Source organism: Pongo abelii, chromosome 11 (assembly GCF_028885655.2).
Source record: "Pongo abelii isolate AG06213 chromosome 11, NHGRI_mPonAbe1-v2.0_pri, whole genome shotgun sequence".
NCBI lineage: Eukaryota > Metazoa > Chordata > Mammalia > Primates > Hominidae > Pongo > Pongo abelii.
In genome coordinates this window covers 23568153-23585366 of record NC_071996.2, presented here as the reverse complement: position 1 = coordinate 23585366, position 17214 = coordinate 23568153, and the positions used below count along the sequence as shown (strand labels likewise).

At 38.8% G+C, this 17214-nt stretch overlaps 1 protein-coding gene across 4 annotated transcripts in view; it reads left to right on the top strand.

The window, feature by feature from the left end:
* Positions 1–17214, top strand: part of CNTNAP5 (contactin associated protein family member 5) — a 985650-nt gene that overhangs the window by 496777 nt on the left and 471659 nt on the right. For all 4 annotated transcript variants that reach the window (XM_054549187.2, XM_054549188.2, XM_054549186.2 and 1 more), the window contains one exon: positions 10134–10337. In XM_054549187.2, coding sequence (XP_054405162.2) covers positions 10134–10337 — 204 coding nt within the window. The remainder of the gene's footprint in view (positions 1–10133; positions 10338–17214) is intronic.

Sequence of the window (17214 nt, the reverse complement as noted above, 5' to 3'; positions counted from 1 at the left end):
TCTCACCTCTGACATGCTAAGGCCCATACAGCCCTATCATGGGGAACTTCAGAAGGCACAGTTTACAGCCTGTCAGCCCTCCAAGTGGGAGGGACAGGATGGCAGCAGTCAGACCTGGGGCATTGGCAGTCCAATGTGAACTTTGATTCCCACTTTGTAAATCATAGCATTTTTAAGAGTTGGAAAAATCTCCAAGACGCCAGATTCATTGCAGTCCCCTCATTAGATTTGAGAATAAATGAAATTTCCTACCCTTCTTTCTCTTAGTTCCTATAGTAATGACTGAAAAATATCTTCTATGAAGAGAAAAATGTACACACATACATGGAATAACAACACTAAAATAAAAGACACGGTGATCTTCCATCTTAAATCAATGACTTCTTTATAACTTTTCTGACTGGTTGAGGATCTGAAGACTCCTTCAACAGTCAACAAACATTACCCAGTAGGCTCCCTCTGCTAGGCTTCAGAGATACAAAAATAAATAAGACAATCCTTGCCCTTTACGAACTCACAGATTTTCAGAAGCTACAAAAGGTAGATAAACAAATGCTCATAAATATGGAGGTTTAGGAAACCAAGTCTTTGGCAAGGCTTGCAAAGGAGAAAAAAAATACACAGCTAACACTGTTTCCTGATGAATTAATGCCCTGCTGCCGAGTATGTGATTTGACTGATGATATTGCTGTGATTCTTGTGACCTATATGCTAATGGCAGTGATTTTAAAGGAAACCTTAAAAGGGAAAAATGACCAAGTAGTTTGATCAACCACTTTACGCAGCAGTAGGTTTCCACAAAAATGCCAAGGCCTTGCCTCCTATAATTTGTTTTGCATTTACTCCCTGTTGAAGTGGTTACTGGAGTGATTGACTGTGACTCCCCTCTGCCTCCTAGCACTAAGTGGCTTAGTCTGTGCCCAGGTAGAATCATTAACAAAGACTGTTCGCCTTCCCTTAAACATAAAACTATACTAAATCTTTTTATAAAAAAACAGGTCAACTACTGTAAGGGAGAAAAATAATAACTATCATCTCTAATTTTGACATTGCTATTTAAATGACTCTCGTTGTATGAACATCCTTTTAGTGGGCAATTGTGTCAACACTGTGGCTTAAGACTACTGATGACGGTAGAAGTCAGGAAGCAGCTTGTCATTGCAGGATGCTGCTGCCACAACACGGGTTGATCATTCCTTTCCTTCTGTGAGTTTGTGACTAAGATTTCTGAAACCTCATCCCTGTAGTGAAATCTTTTGCTAACCTGTCTATACCTTAGTGGAGTGATCACTGTCTTCTCACTGCCCACCATGCACCTCTTACTTAGGTGACCATATGTCCCAGCTTGCTCCTTAGAGTTCTATTCCATGCTTGTCACCCCATTTCATTATTTATAGCTCCCCTTTTCAATCCCACAAGTCCTCATTAGGGTAATAAGTTGTAGGGACCACCATGATGCTTTCCTGTACCGCATCTTAACGTGACAGTGATGCATTTGCTGTGTCCCTGTTAGGGTGTTTGAGTTCCTGGGTGGCATGGCTCAGTCTTTGTTGTCTTTGTATCTCAGAGCTCAGTACAGTGACCAGAAGGAGTACAGAATATGCTTAATACCTGTACTAAGGTATTAAGGGAGTAATTTGGGAGTAATAAATAAAATGATATCTACTATGGGACTTCCCTAAAATGAGTACATTATTCTTGTGTAATCTTTGTCATTATTCAACAGTCCAGTTGAACTACAAATTTTAAGTGCATCCTGAAAGACATCTACACATCTGAAATATCTAAAAACAAAACAAAACAAAACAAAAAAAACCTAAGCATTTTGAGAAGGCGAGTCTCACTGTCAGAGCTAGAATGTATTTCTGCTGAGGTCATGACTGGAATTCAGAGTTTTGATTTTTTTTTACTATGATTGTTTTCATGTTTTCTTCTTGAAACGCATCCTGTTTTTTCATGTGCTTTCATGCATAGGAATGTCAGAAATTTTGAAAGAAAAGCTATGTTAGGAGTTGTCACAGTTAGCTTTGGAAACTTTCATCACTTTCATAGTTCATCTGAGGTGATCAGAGTTACTGATAAGGCCTGGCAGTCACAGAAATGGTGGAGGAATCTGTGCAAATTTGAGCTGCTGTGGAAACCTTGGTGGTTTGTGGATTGCTAGCCAAAGCCCTCGAGTCTTCAGTGCAAGAGTATGGTCTGAATAATAATCATTTTTCTTATATAATGTATCATGACATAAGCTTCAAAATGTAATTGTATTGAAAATCATGTTTACTGTGAACAACTGAAGAGTCCAAGTGGGACTGATTGTCTCAGGGTGAATCGATAGCTTCTCCTGTCAATGTTGAGCTTCGGCTTTCTGGCCCATGAGGAAGCTGACTCCTTGTCCCTGGCCACTCAGGAGCCCAGCTGGCCCACTTGGGGATTCAAGCTGGGAACTTCTATTCAGTGAAGCCCTTTTTTTAGCTGGTTTGTTGACAAGCTACCAACATCCATCAAAGATGCCAGCATATGCCTCCGGAACTCTGTCTTTCTCAGAAAACAAGCTGTGACAGCCAGGTCAGCAATTATGGGCCCAGTGGGAAGTCGGCCAGTGCTGGCATTCTCAGTACTCCAGGATGGGGGAGCGCATGCTGGCACTGTCTTGACCCAAAAGGAGAGGTTGTGCACTGTAGAGCCTGCCTTCATTCTAAGGACTCTGGAGCATAACTGGCCTCTCCTTCATATTCTAGAGAAGCCTGCCAATGTATCATCATCTTAACAAACCACGAATTGAATTGAATTGAATAAGTTTGTAATAATAGGATCTTAAAAATCGATTTTGAAAAAAGGGGAAGAAATTGTCCACTGCAGGAAGTAAATATCTAACAGCTGTGTTCTGGGTCACTGGCAGGGTAGATAAAATAGAGAACTCTGAGGAACCGATATCAGGTATTAATATGAAGGAAAACATTCCACAAGGACCACATTAGGGTTTTACTACCTTGGCAAGGCACAATACAATTGGGTAATGGGGGTAGGTAGCCAGGATTAGAATGCAGGCTGACCATGCAAGTAATCTGATGCATTTTCTAAAACACAAAGAGCTCTTTCTAAAAACCCAAATCAATCATACATTTTCCCTACTTTAAATGATTTAGTAGTTATTTCTCCATTGATATCAGGGTCACATTGAAACCCATATTATTTTATTTTATTTTTTTATTGTTATTTATTTATTTATTTATTTTTGAGACAGAGTTTCCCTCTGTCACCCGGGCTGGAGTGCAGTGACACAATCTTGGCTCACTCCAACCTCTGCTTCCCGGGTTCAAGCAATTCTCCTGCCTCAGCCTCCCAAGTAGCTGGGATTACAGGAGCCCACAACCACGCCCGGCTAATTTTTGTATTTTTAGTAGAGACGGGGTTTCACAATGCTGGTCAGGCTGGTTTCAAACTCCTGACCTCAGGTGATCTGCCTGCCTCAGCCTCCCAAAGTGTTGGGATTACAGGCGTGAGCCACTGTGCCTGGCCAAACCCATATTATTTTATTTTTAATTTGACTCTCCATCATGAGACTTCCTACTCTAGTTCCGACCTGTTGAATCCCCACTGCACTTGTTACCATACACTTGAGCACAGAGCTCTTCAAACCTCATCAAGAAGAGCAGCTACTGAGAAGGCTCCTTAACACACCACTTGCTGGGTCCCACACCCAGTTTTTTATTCCTTAGGTCTGCAGTGAGGTCTTACATTCTGTACTTTAACAAGCTCCTTGGTGACCTCAATGCTGCTGGTCCACAGGGTATGGTTCCCTTCAGCAAGTCTGATTCCTGATAGATCCTAGATGGGACCCTGCACTTTGTCTCTCTCCTTCTTGCCTTGAGCTTGCAGCTCCTTCCTTCTGGTGGGACTGCCCTTCCCACTTCCACTCCCTCCTTCTATTCTCCTATTCCCACCACACCCCCACTTCACCAGCCTGACTGCCTCTTATGTCTCAGGACTCTGGAGAAACATTGACCCTGACTGGACACCCTCCTAACCCTCTGCCCTTCCCTGCAGAGAGAGTTCAGCGCTCCCTCAGCACACAGTGCTCACCTCCTTCCAATGGATGTAGAATTGTGTGCTTGCTCTCTCCAGCTTAGTCCTTGAGAGCAGGGACCTCTGTAGAGCTTGAACACAAGAATGCATGAGTGAAGGAAAACCACAAAAATAAAAAAGGATAGAGGGTTTGAGCTTCTGGAAGATGGTGGGGATAGAGAGGGCATTGTACCTCTACCATAACGAAGCCTCCCAGTTGTGTACATGGTTTCCCTGCTCTCCCAGAAAGGGAGCAAGTGAAGGAGCAAGTGCAGAAGAGCAGGGACCCCAGGGAAATTCAGAGCAACATTTAAGGAAAAGAAAACTTCTTATTTAACATCATCTTTCCCTTCTTTAAATCAGCAATCAGCATTTTTTTTTTTTTTGAGCTTTGGTTTTCCCACTTTACAAATGAGGAAAAATATGGACCTTTCAGGGCTACTAAGAACATTACATTAGGTAATGTGTGCTAATTAGTTCCTTTTCACTAACGGATTCAGAGAAAGAAATGTCCACAAGTGTGTTAGAGAAGTTGTGATAGAGAATATGGGAGACATATTCAGTTTTATGTTTTTGGTACCTTTAAAACTAAATCTGAAGTGATCACACATTTCCCATCTGCCATAAAGAGCCCATGTCTACCCTTTTTACTCCTTTCTACACACTTTCTTTTTTTTCTTTTAGAAGAGAATCTGCCAAGATGCTTGTACAACACAAATAAAGATTTTGATTTCTATAACCAGACCCCATGCAGCAAATTAAGTTCCAAAGAGATATCCAGAAAAAGTGGTTATGATACTACCTCATGAGGAAAAAGCAGCACATAATAGTTAATCTTTTATTAACAGCAACCTTATAACCATGTGGGTCTTTATTATTATCATTTTAAATCTGCTTTTCCAAGTGAAGTTGGGAGTGCTGAGTATTCTTCTTGAAACTCATCCTGTTTTTTTTCATGTGCTATCATGCATAGGAATGTCAGAAATTTTGAAAGAAAAGCTATGTTAGGAGTTGTCACAGTTAGCTTTGGAAGCTGATTCTAAGTTAGTGTACATGCTAAATCCTAAAGAAAGTGTTGGAAAAAATCAAGCAATAGTATAAAAAGCATTAACTATATTAAATAAATTAAAATAGTGCATTATAAAATACTCAATACTAGTGTCTGGGAAGGAGTATGAAGTATTCAGTTGGGGAGACTTTTAATCCTTCTTTGAAAGTTTTGAAAACCTGTTTCTCTCTCTGGGAAATGGCTGGAGCCTGTTGTGTGCAATGTAATTAATATTGCAGAGGTGCAGACTGTTTGGTTGAAATCTCTGAGAACAGCAAAGTGTAGCTCTTATTAGCTACTGGTGGTGGTCGGAGGAAAGCTCCCGCACCCCCACAAGGCTAGTTCCGTGCTTACTAAAGGCCATGCATCCTCTCTGCACCAATAAGCATGTGTGAGTCACGCATGGATCACAGGTCCAGTGGCTGAGCATGGCCTGCAGAAGAAACTAACTCTCCCAGTATGGATGGTAAGCTGGCTCTGAATAGTGAAATAGATGATGCAGCAGGAACTCAAGGGAGAGTTGGGCAGCATCACACTCGGGCATAGGCACCTCGATGGGTCACAGCTCATTTCACAAGTGGTTCTGGATGGCATACCCTTCCGGGTCCATTGCGAGGCTCTGAATTTATGTGGCAAACAGTGTACATCTGGCCCTTGTCCTCATGAAATGCGCTGATGTGTTGGACAACTGGACTATAAACCACTGAGAAAACAGATGATCATCTAATCCAATTGCGGGGTGCATTATGAAGGGAATGGCAAGGTGCTTAGAGGGAGACTAACAGGGATGGAGGACCCCTTAGAAAAAGGGCCGGGTGTGAACCGACAGATGAGCTGAGCATCGTGGTCCGAGTGGGCAGCACATGGGAAAGAGCTCAGTGGACTCAGCATTGGTGGGTCAGACAGGGTAGGTTTGAATCCTGGCCCTCGCATTTGCTCACTATATACCTCTTCGTCTCTTTGTGCTGTGTTTTTCTTATTTGTAAAGTGGGAATAATAACAGTATTTTCCTCAAAGGTTAATTGATGTGATTAAATGAGTTCTTGTGCAAAAAAACATTTAGAGAATTGCAGGGCTTATGATGTGGGCTCCACACACGTTATCCTAGCCCCACACATACATGCATATGCACATACACTAAAATCACAGCATGCCTGGAGCAGTGTGAGGGTTGAAGAAAGGAACAGAGGATGAGGTGGGAGAGGTGAACAGAGCAGGATCATGTGGGGTCCTGGAGACTGAAATTAATTCTCAGGGCAAAGGAAGTTCAATGAAATACTTTAGCAATGCTGAGGTGTGATGTTTCTTATGCTTTTTAACGTTAAAAACTGTGTCAGGTGAAGGTAGCAAAAGTGAAATCTGGGAGGCAGTTCTGAAACTATTAATAGAAAATGGAAAGCAGGTAATGATGATGAGGGCATGAGTGCACGCCTACTCAGTGTGATGTGAAGGCTACCGAATCCCAAACCCAAACAGAATTTTTTCACACCAAGTTCTTGATAGCATCTTTATGCCATGCTTGAAAATCTTCACTACTGAGTACTTTCTTTCTATAAATAAGGAAATGTGGGGATAAAATGTTGTTGAATGCCTTTGTATTTTCAGGTCTGAGATTGTGCAATTTTCACAGTGACTTTGAAGGTAGGATCCTGTAAGCCCCATCATACAGATAGGAGAACTGGAGCTCAGAGAAATCAAGAAAGTTGCTTCAACCAACCCCTGCCCCCAGGTAGTAAGGAGCAAAACCAGAACTGAAACCCAGCTCTGTTAGACTTGTTCTACTGATTGGCTTAGTTTTCTCTAGGTCTCATGACAACCTGGAGATGTGTTTTCTTAAGAGATAACCTATGTCCCTTTGCCATCAACATTTGTATCCTTAGTTAAGTCACTAGACTAGCCAGACATTGGAGGGAATGGAATGCAGATCATAGTAACGATGATGAATGGAGAGGGAGGTGAGTGAGTGAGTGGACTGGAGAAAAGAAAACACTTGGAATTCATTACTTGACCCAAGAACTCAGGCCTGCATAAGGGGTCCTGGCAGCCAAGTACACTGGAGTATATGACATTATAAAATGAAGAGGGATGGGGGAAATAGCAGCAACATAATGAATATTTATATTTACATAAATTTCTCCATAACCATTGCCTGGACAAAAAAGTGTCAAAGATATATATATAAAATTCTTTATATAAATATTATATATAATTTCTTTATATAAATATAAATAAATATTAATAAATAAAATTTAATAAATATTATATGTGAAATTTCTTTATATAAATATTAATCCAAATTCTCTCACTGCATTCTTACAATCAGTTTTAAGTGTAATTGAATACATTGTTATGCACCATTTTACAAGGATGGAAAGTGAGGCCCTTAGTTTTGATGTAAACTTAACCCCAGTCAGACACTTGGTAAGTAGTAGACTGCTCTATAGAGGGCTCCTCTCCTTAGTTTAATGTCTTTACCAGGGAACCAAAGGCGAATTTCCTCCATGTGGTTTTACTTCACCACACATGGGACCCCACCTGCCATGTTCAGGCTCTGTGCTCAGTGCTGGTGCTGGCTGGGAGATGAAGAGTATAGTGGTGGTATGAGTGAGTGGACATGGTATATACAATTTGTGGATGGTGACTCTCACATGGCATGTGATAGCAAAAACAGAGGGGTGTACCCAGTGCTAGAGAAACCCAAAGTTCAGATGCAATATCTGTCTATGGGGGTGGGACAAATGCATCCAGGAATAATGATGGAATTGAGTTACTGCTTCAAAAACACACCACATGCAGTATGTCTCAGCATGCAAGAAATGCCTCACTGGGAACTAGAGATCTTTCTACCCCTTCTCCATCATGCCGGCCTCCTGCAGTACTGAGACACACCAAATATTCTCATGCCTCTGTTCTCCCTCCTGGAGACACTGGGTCCCTCCTTTCCCTGGGGTAACTCCTACATATTGTTAAAGGCCAATATACCACTCACTTTCTCTAAGAAACCCTGTCTGAATCTACCCCCTTTGAACTGAATCAGTTCAGTGAGCATTACTGTGAGCATTAATGTCTGCATTTGCCATTAGAACCTCTGTGGGACACTGTGTGGTCCTTCTACTCACTGCTGGGCGCTACAGGGGCTACCTAGGACACAATTTCTACTCCACAATCTGGTACAGTGGCAGAGTAGAAGTAATCAGAAGAGAATATTAATATTGTGTACATTGTGATGTATGCACTCCGCACACACTAATTTCAACTAGAGTGTGAGAAGCCAAAACATGACAGAACAAGACCCTTGGGGCTACTTTGGCATCCCTGGGCAGTAAACATCTGAATCAAAATTGAAAAAGCATCATTTGGGGTAAGAAGGTAGAGTGCCAACCAATAGAGTGGCCTAGATAGGAACTAAAGGATTCCTGTTATTTCAATTACTACTAATACCTCTCCTATCTATTACTGATTTAACACAAATAAAGTGCCGTGCACAATGAGTTCACATTGATGTGTCGTCACTTTGTAAGTCTTAGCACATGTACTTTTCAAAGCAGTTTTCTCTAATGGATATAATTATCTTCATCCTATAAATAATACAATCACCTTAGACCAAGGTGACCCAACTAACAAACTATGGCCACCACAGTTTAGAATCCATTGTCTTATCTATATCAAAGTCCTCACTATTCCATGAGTGGTGGCAGCTGTTGGTCTGTGGCCCCACTTTGGTCTGGGTGGAATCCTAGTTGAGATATCAGTCATAAGTGCATTGATGAGGTAGGGAGGGGAGGTGCTGAGAAAGGTGGACATTTGTGAAAGTCTCTTTGTATATGGACAGTTTCTTTTTAAAGTCTAGGTTTCCATCAGCAACCTTTTGGTTAGGACACTATTCTGTATAAATAAATTGTGAAATTGGGTTTTAAAACTAATTATAGAAAAGTATTATTTCATTTTCCTTTTCATTTCAGAACCTCAGATTCACAAAGAATGTTTCTAGATCCTTGGAAAAAAATTATCATTGTATACACTCAGGCTGAGGATTTTAATTACATGCTAAATAATAGAAAGATTGAGTTTTCTTGGGTACTCAATTTTAAATAGAAAATCCCACCCCCTCCACATAATCACCACAATCCCACCCACAGAACATGGTATATAATGAATCAGTTTCAATTTATAATTAAACAGTCTTACATGTTTTTCTACAATAAAAGCTCATTATAAAAGTTTTTTTTAATTAAAAAAATAGAAAAAAAACTGCAAAAATAACCTAGAACAACACATTCCAAATAGAATCTTTATTAGATTTTTGGCGTAATTTGTCAGATATGTTTACACATGCCTGTTACATAAGTTTACCTAAATCATGGTTACTTGACCTTCACCTTGTTTTGCTTTGACAATAAGGAATTGAATGTTATGCATAAAAACACTAAAATGATAAATATCACCAGCACAGATAAGGTAGTAATACATTTGCCCTCTTTGTTCAAATAACAAGTCTTCTTTTGCTGAGTATTTTTTTCCACTGAACCTAGTAGAAGCCTCAGAATCCTTCTCAACACAGACTTCTAGGGAGACAGTACTATGTGGAGTTGGCATCATAATTATATCTATTTTTCATCCCTAACGTTGTGTCTGAGATAAGGAGATCAAGTGGTTCTGACTGTCAGGAAGACAAATCAAGAGAGATTATTCCCAGCCATCTGACATAGTAAGCCAGACGTAGGTACTTGCGGTATTCTCACCCTGTCCCCTCCAGCAAAAGCTGACATATCGCTAATGAGAGTGTTTACCTCTAAACTGATGATCAGTTCACTTTGACTCAGTGTGTGGTGATTGCTTGTAAATGAATAATTCCCTTGAGTCTAATTAGGTTGGTTCTAGTCTACATGTTTCCTGTTGAGACTAGACCTGGCAGATCTCAAGAACATTTCTGTGAAGTGGACATGAACTAAGATGGAAAACAGGAACAGCAGTCATGAGAATATGCACTGATTTTTCTTTCCTGCTCCTTCTTTGTTCCCAGAATCAGACGTTGCTGACTTTGATGGCCGAAGCTCACTTCTGTACAGGTTCAATCAGAAGTTGATGAGTACTCTCAAAGATGTGATCTCCCTGAAGTTCAAGAGCATGCAAGGAGATGGGGTCCTGTTCCATGGAGAAGGTCAGCGTGGAGACCACATCACCTTGGAACTCCAGAAGGGGCGGCTCGCCCTACACCTCAACTTGGGTAAGCTCAGACTTCCCCTTCCACTGCCAAGGGAGGGAGAGCTCCTTTACTCCACAGGTCACAGTGTCTGACACTTGCAGTGTATCTGGTGGAAGTCGCTGGAGCACAATATAAGTGATATTGGTGGGGATAGAAATGTTTAAGGCATGTATAGCATTCTTTGGCACAATATAATATTGACATGTAGGAAGAGTTGCAAACTCATTGTTATGTATTTATTGATCTAACTATGTATTTATCCATTGAATTCTCTTAGTAACTCAAACTCTAAAAAATCTTTCACAAGTTTAAGTATATGCACATATTATAAGGAGGCTTTCTCAGAATCTATTCTATTAGGTACATATAAGAATGTTAAGTTTCAGAGGGAAAATGATGGAGAAACATTTTGGTTGCTCTGGGTTATTTTGTTGGGGAAGAGGGGATCATATGTGTGAGGTGAAAAATCTAAGTTTCTAGGCATTCCCGTGTCTTTTTAAGGGAAACGCTTTTCTTTAGGTGCCGTCACTGTTCCAGGGTAAGCCCCAAACTCACCAGATTCCATTAAACTTAGTACAGAACGCCCTCCTGCCTCCACAGAGTTAGGACATGGCCTCCCACAGTGCGCTGGCGTCCATCAGGGCCTGTCGCACTCCAGGCAGGTCGAGTTCATTGTGACCAACTTCTTATCCCAGAGAAAGAGGAGAGAAGCCCAGCATCCTGTACATTATCAAAGGCACTTCTGAAGGAAGGGTAAGCTGAGTGCAAAAGGCAGGAGCACAGTTCCCAAGGATGCAAACAAAAAAATGCTCTTCTATAGAAAAAAGAAAGAAAGAAAGAGATAAGCTGAAAAAAAAGTAAATGGTCATTTTTCATAAGAATGACTCCCTGCCTCCCGTCTGATATTTACTAATATTAAAGGGAGAGAAAGATAGCTATCTTTTTGTCTTCACTATAAAATAGTAAAGAAGGAAGGAAATTGCAAAATGTAATTTGTAACCCTAAGTTGCATGGAAGATTGACAAAAAAACCACAGTTAAATACATTTTAGCAATTAGCTGGAGAGACATAAGAATGACTATTAGTGCCCCAAAACTAAACAATATAGGTCTTTATTTTGAGGCATTTCTGAAGATCTTCTTGGGGCCCCATGGTGACTATAGGCAGGGGTAGCAGAAAGAATCTCTAGATTTCAAAGTTTAACTCAAACTTGACACCTAATATATTAGATATACACACCAAAATACCTTTAAAAGTAGAATCTCACCTAGAAGAGAGTGGTAAAAAAATTTGCTGGTAACCTCATTGGTTGTAATTACCATAACTAAAGAAGCAAGCATCAGAGCTTTCTGAATGTCGGGCATCCAAATACTACACAAACATGCATCAATACATTAACTGGTTTTCAGTTTTCCAGAAAGGAGATCAGATGAATGAAATTGAGCCTCCCAGTTACAAGTGGCTCACACAGCATTGTGTGTTGGGGGTACAGTTACTATTACTTATCAATAGTAAAGCAAGTGTCTTCTACTGATAACATTGTGAAATTTTTCAGTTACTACTATTTAGATTCCCATTTCAGATATGGCATTTCACATCCGAAACTCTGCTCCCACATACAAAATCTAATGTTGTAAACCAGATACATTCATGGTGTGAATGGTAGAAATAACATAGGTGTGGTCATGTAACAAGTTTTCTTTTGATTACAGATGTGTAATCAAACTATGTTTTTTATTTTATTTATTATGTGATTTATTATGGTGAATGTCTTCTGAGCCTCAGTTTCCTTATTTCTATTCTGGGGCTAACGACTTGTCTTGCAGAGTATGGACATGAAAACCAAGAACACTGTAAATACATTTTCTATAGCAATGAGTAAACATGGACAAATGCCAACAATAGAAGCTTCATATTGCTCCTTTATTCAAACAGTATCTGAATACCTCACACTGCACTATGCTGGCTTTTCTGAAAATAAATGGAATATTAAGATAAATAGCACCTACTCCTTGTTATGTTACATAGATGGCAGGATAAGTCTTTCTTCTGAGTTTCCATCTTCTCTATATTTCCAACCATGGTGGTGATTAAGTAAAACCTTACCTGATGGAGGATTAAGTAGTAAGAACATATTTTATCTATATTCTGCATAGTTTTAAGATTTCTTCATCTTTTTCATCTGTCTCTGCAGCTCTTCCCTTTCTATCAGTTTACCACAGTTGAGTGTTTTCTGTACTTACCTGTTTTAAGCAGTCACCTAGGATACTTCTTAAATAGCATAAGTTTCTAGGTTCCTCTTCTAGAGAAACACTGCCACAGATTAGTACTTTAGCCCGTCCTACCTCATTACAGCTAGAAAATCTCTGGAAGCACTAAGCAAAGGGGAGTGGTAATAGCTTTGCTTTGCCCGTAATGGGAAATCTATAATGCAGGTATCATAAGCACCAGAATAACACCTTGTTCACTTCTGTATCTCTAGCCTCTAGGAGAAACTCTTCCTAAAGTAGGTGCTTGAGGCAAATTGAGTACATTAGAGACAGGGTGTTCATCTCAAATTTCATTATTACTGTTGAGCTTGTTCACCTTCAAGCCTGCACTCCTGACTCCTCCATGATCCACCACTCTCTCTGACAATGGGGTATATTTACAGAATATTCACAAGGTGGTAACGTCCAGTCCAATCCTCAAGGAAGACCTATGGCATAAGTATACATTAGCCCCAGTTAACAGATATGAAATAGTAGGCTCAAAGAAGATAAGTTACTTGTCCCATTTACACAGATAGTGATTTGTGTAGCTACTATTACCATCTCCAGATGTTTTACTATTAATTTTATATTACAAAATATATATCAGTTTTAGAAAACCTGAAAATAATATAAAACAAGGAAAAAATCCAAATCCTACAAGCTGTTTATCTCTTTTATTAACATTTTAGTATCTTTTAAATATTTATCTTAGTTATTTATATGAATTCTTTAAATATTATTCTAAAATACTGTTGTTTTCCTGTTGTCACATAGCCTCAAAGGGGAAAGAGTTTATAACGTCCATGATCAGGTTTGTTCTTTAAAAAAAATGAATCAGAAAAGCAAGAGAAAGACAGGAGAGGTGAGAGAGACAGAGAGAAAGAGAGGCAGGATTCAAGTTAATGGGTTAAAGAATAGTGCTGGTCAAATAAAGTAGAGAGTTTTGGTTTTTCCCTCTCCAGTTTATATGGACGTTTCAGCAGTGTCTCCTTTAGCGACGATTCTTCATCTGCAATGTGCATTCATTTTCTAATCAGTTACTTGCAATTCGGAAATTCAGGCTAAGAGTGAAGAAGTTCAGCACCACGGTCAGCTGCTCAGGATGGTGCTGGGGACATACATAGTGTGCTGTTGTTCTTTTCTAGTGATGCTCTTTGATGAGTATCCAATTTACATTACATAGTTACCCTAACCCTTACTGTGTCTGGCTTGGGTAGAGACAGTTCTATGGCAAAATTGAACTATGTGGTTCCTCTTTGCCTACTTTCTTAGAGTAGAACATTGATATTTTTCCAGAACTACTAAATGGGAAAGAGATTTCTTCTTTCAATCCATAGAGGGGTTAGATATGTTTCCTTTCTCACTTTTTACACATCTCATTCAAATTGCCCATGGCAGTCTGCCCTCTGCAGAATTACAATAGTCTGAACCCATTCATGCAGGTAGCGAATCAAAGAGCAGAGATATTATGTGACAAGAGAACTGTTGTAAGAATAAAGAAGACATCAATATTACATGCAGGTCAATCATCCTTACAAGAGCCCAGTGCCTTTTAACTGAGGCAGGATGTTTATGCAATCCCCAATATATACAGCTGTAGCAAAGTGAGACTCAAATGAGACTCCTAGAATAGAACAAACGTCTGAGGAGCACCTGGGGGCCGAGTACAGGGTTCAGGCGCCAAAGCATGTGATTGCATAATCAACCACTGAGATGCCAGAGAAAGTTCTTTCCATTCTCCAAAGAGTCAAATGAACATTTAATTTAGCTCTTTTGAAACTCAGGCATTTTAGTCAGCCAACTCACACATATTTATGGAATGTTTATCATGTTTCTCAAATTGTACTAAATACTATAAAGTTTTTTTTAGTTGCCATTTTTTGAGAGACCACATTTAGGATTGCATTAAACATTTAAAATACATATTTCATTTAAATTACATGACAATCCTACAATCTATATCCAAACCCATTTACAGATGAAGAACTGCTGGTTAGTGATTCCCAGTCAGTGGCTCAAGGTCACATGGCTGCAAAGCTGTAGATATGGGATTATAACCTTATGAAATCCTACCCCAGCTCTCTGACATTAATCACTAAAATGTAATAAACTTTTATAAAACAAACAATAAAAATTATAAAACAATTCATAAAAATGTTAAATATCAGGCAAACAATATGTATGTGTTCAGTTCTGAGAATGGAGAGATCAGGAAGGAACAGAGGGATCCAGGATCAACCTTGAGTAATCTGGAGATTTTATTATGGAGAGGAGAGAAAAACAGGTATTTCACACAAAGAATCAATGGGATAAAATGCATCACATTTTTCATAAATTCTGTCATTATACAATTCGAATAGGTTAAACAAGTACAGTAAATCAGGCACTGAATTCTGCACTGGGGGTTAAAAGTTGGATTTATCAGTCTCTATTTTCAAGAAGCTATCAGCCTGGTAAAATAGTTATTTCTACTTACCTTTTAGCTTGGTTATATTAATTGGAAATAAAATAACTATGCATCATCAAAATCATGTAACAAACGTGTTAAGATAATGTTTTCAAAGATAGCAAAGTCACAGAAGACGGACACAAGTTAGACACCAGAGTAGAGCAACAACTCCTAAATCTGGAGAGTGTTTTAGTCAATACAATTTAGAAATTTCTTAACAACTAAGGACATGTGTTTCATTGCTTTAGAGAAACATAGAGACTTGCTCTGGATTGAGAGTCAAGTTCATTGAAATCACATTGCTTCCTGTCCGTTTCTTATTTTCTTCAGGGCTCTCACTTGGATGCTTAGGAGACCATTCATTAGCTTTGCGTACTGCCAAACAAAGTTGAAAGGGGGTACCTTTATAATACTGGCTGGGACAGGGAGGTGAAACTTGTCTTCTTATTCTGTGTCATGTCCTCCCTTCTTAGTGTTGCCCCATTTTACTTTTCTACAGCTCCCTGTTTTCCAATCCATTAAATTCCTTTGCAAAAGAATGCCCTCCATTCCTACTAAGCTACATAGCTTACATGCATATACGGGAGATAGAGATAGTAAGAGCGTAAGAAATGAGGGAGAATGAGAGTATCCATTTTTCCACTAAGAGTCGTGGAGAGAGTTTTAGCTTTGGAGTCAAATAGAGTTGGGTTGTAACCCCAATTCTTTGAGTCCTTAGATAAAACTTGTGGTTTCTTGGAGACTCACCTTTCTGCAGGGTTATTATAGTCAGGAATAATTATAACAACATATGTGAAGTGTTTAACTTGTGTGAGAAGCTTAAGAAATACAAGTGAATATTAGTGTTGATAGTCTGACAAATTAAAAGTGGTTGGGAACGTTGATTCTGATGATCTGTTAGAGGCAGTCATGAGGGAATTCACATGAGTGGCCACCTATTTTATCAAGAGTAAATCAAGCCCTTTTCAAGAATGACTTTTTTTTGCTCAAATACAATCTTAAACATGAAAGTTCCCATCCCCTTTTTCTCAGGCTGTCTGAAATTCACAGATTATGAAAGTTAAAGTGACATCCATGTTTGAACAGTTAAGATAAGACCTAGAAAGAAGATTTAATCAAACAAGGCATTTGGTTGAAAATAGTGCAACACGCATGCCCTTTACCAGAAAATGTGAGTTCTAAGTAAGGGTGAAAGAATTGGCGTGCTTATCCACAGCATCTTGGGGTGGAGGGAGGAGAATAAACAGGTAAAGTTAAACACTTTTTGCAAACATTTCAAGCTTCCTATAAAAATTGTTATATTTCTTAGGGCCTTGGGTAGTAAACATATTATTTTGTTTTAACTATATTTTAAACCACACGAAAACAAGTTTTTATTTCATTAGAAATAATTATTTCCCTTATCTATTTCTGGCCCAAAAGTTAGTTTCTGTATAGTTTTATTGTTTTTGTCCTTCACAATTGCCCATGAAAATTTTTATCTTTGTCTTAAGAAATTAGAGACTAGTTAAAACTAGTAATTGAACCTCAAATGCCACTGAGATAAAAGTTAAAATAGATATTCTAAGATCACGAGTTTGATAATTTCTTGAGAATTAAGTGTTTTGTGATCTCTAATAATGGAAATTTCTAGGGAAAATGAAACATTTCTGAGGACTACCATCTTACACTTCTCATAAATACAATTCTAAACATCCTTTTTTAATGAAGAGCAGAAATTTTGTTTTCCCAATTTTTTAACCAAATCAAGTTTCACTAAACTTGTTTTGATATAAGATATCTGAGTGTTGGTATAGAATAACTAATGGAGAAAGAGTGATGAAATTTATCCATATGTGGTCCTTTTTGGTTAATTAATAAGTAACTTGTAATTCCCAAGAGACTCAATAATTACACATCAGTGATATATAGTCTTCAACAAATATACTATGCAGCATGAGGATTGTGTTTTTAATGAAGTTTATTTTTCTCGTTATCCAAAATAGTTATGCTCACTCTAAAACACAGAGAAAAGAAAAAAAATGATTATGATAAATGAATTCTTCAGTTTTATCCACACATAGTGCTTATTTGTGCCTTTTCCAGAATTGTTTTTAGTCTAGATTTTGTATTTTTGTCTTCTGCTCATGTATATTTTAAATCAGTATAGTTTAATTATTGAGTATTCTATTTATTAAATATTACTTTTAATTTTATC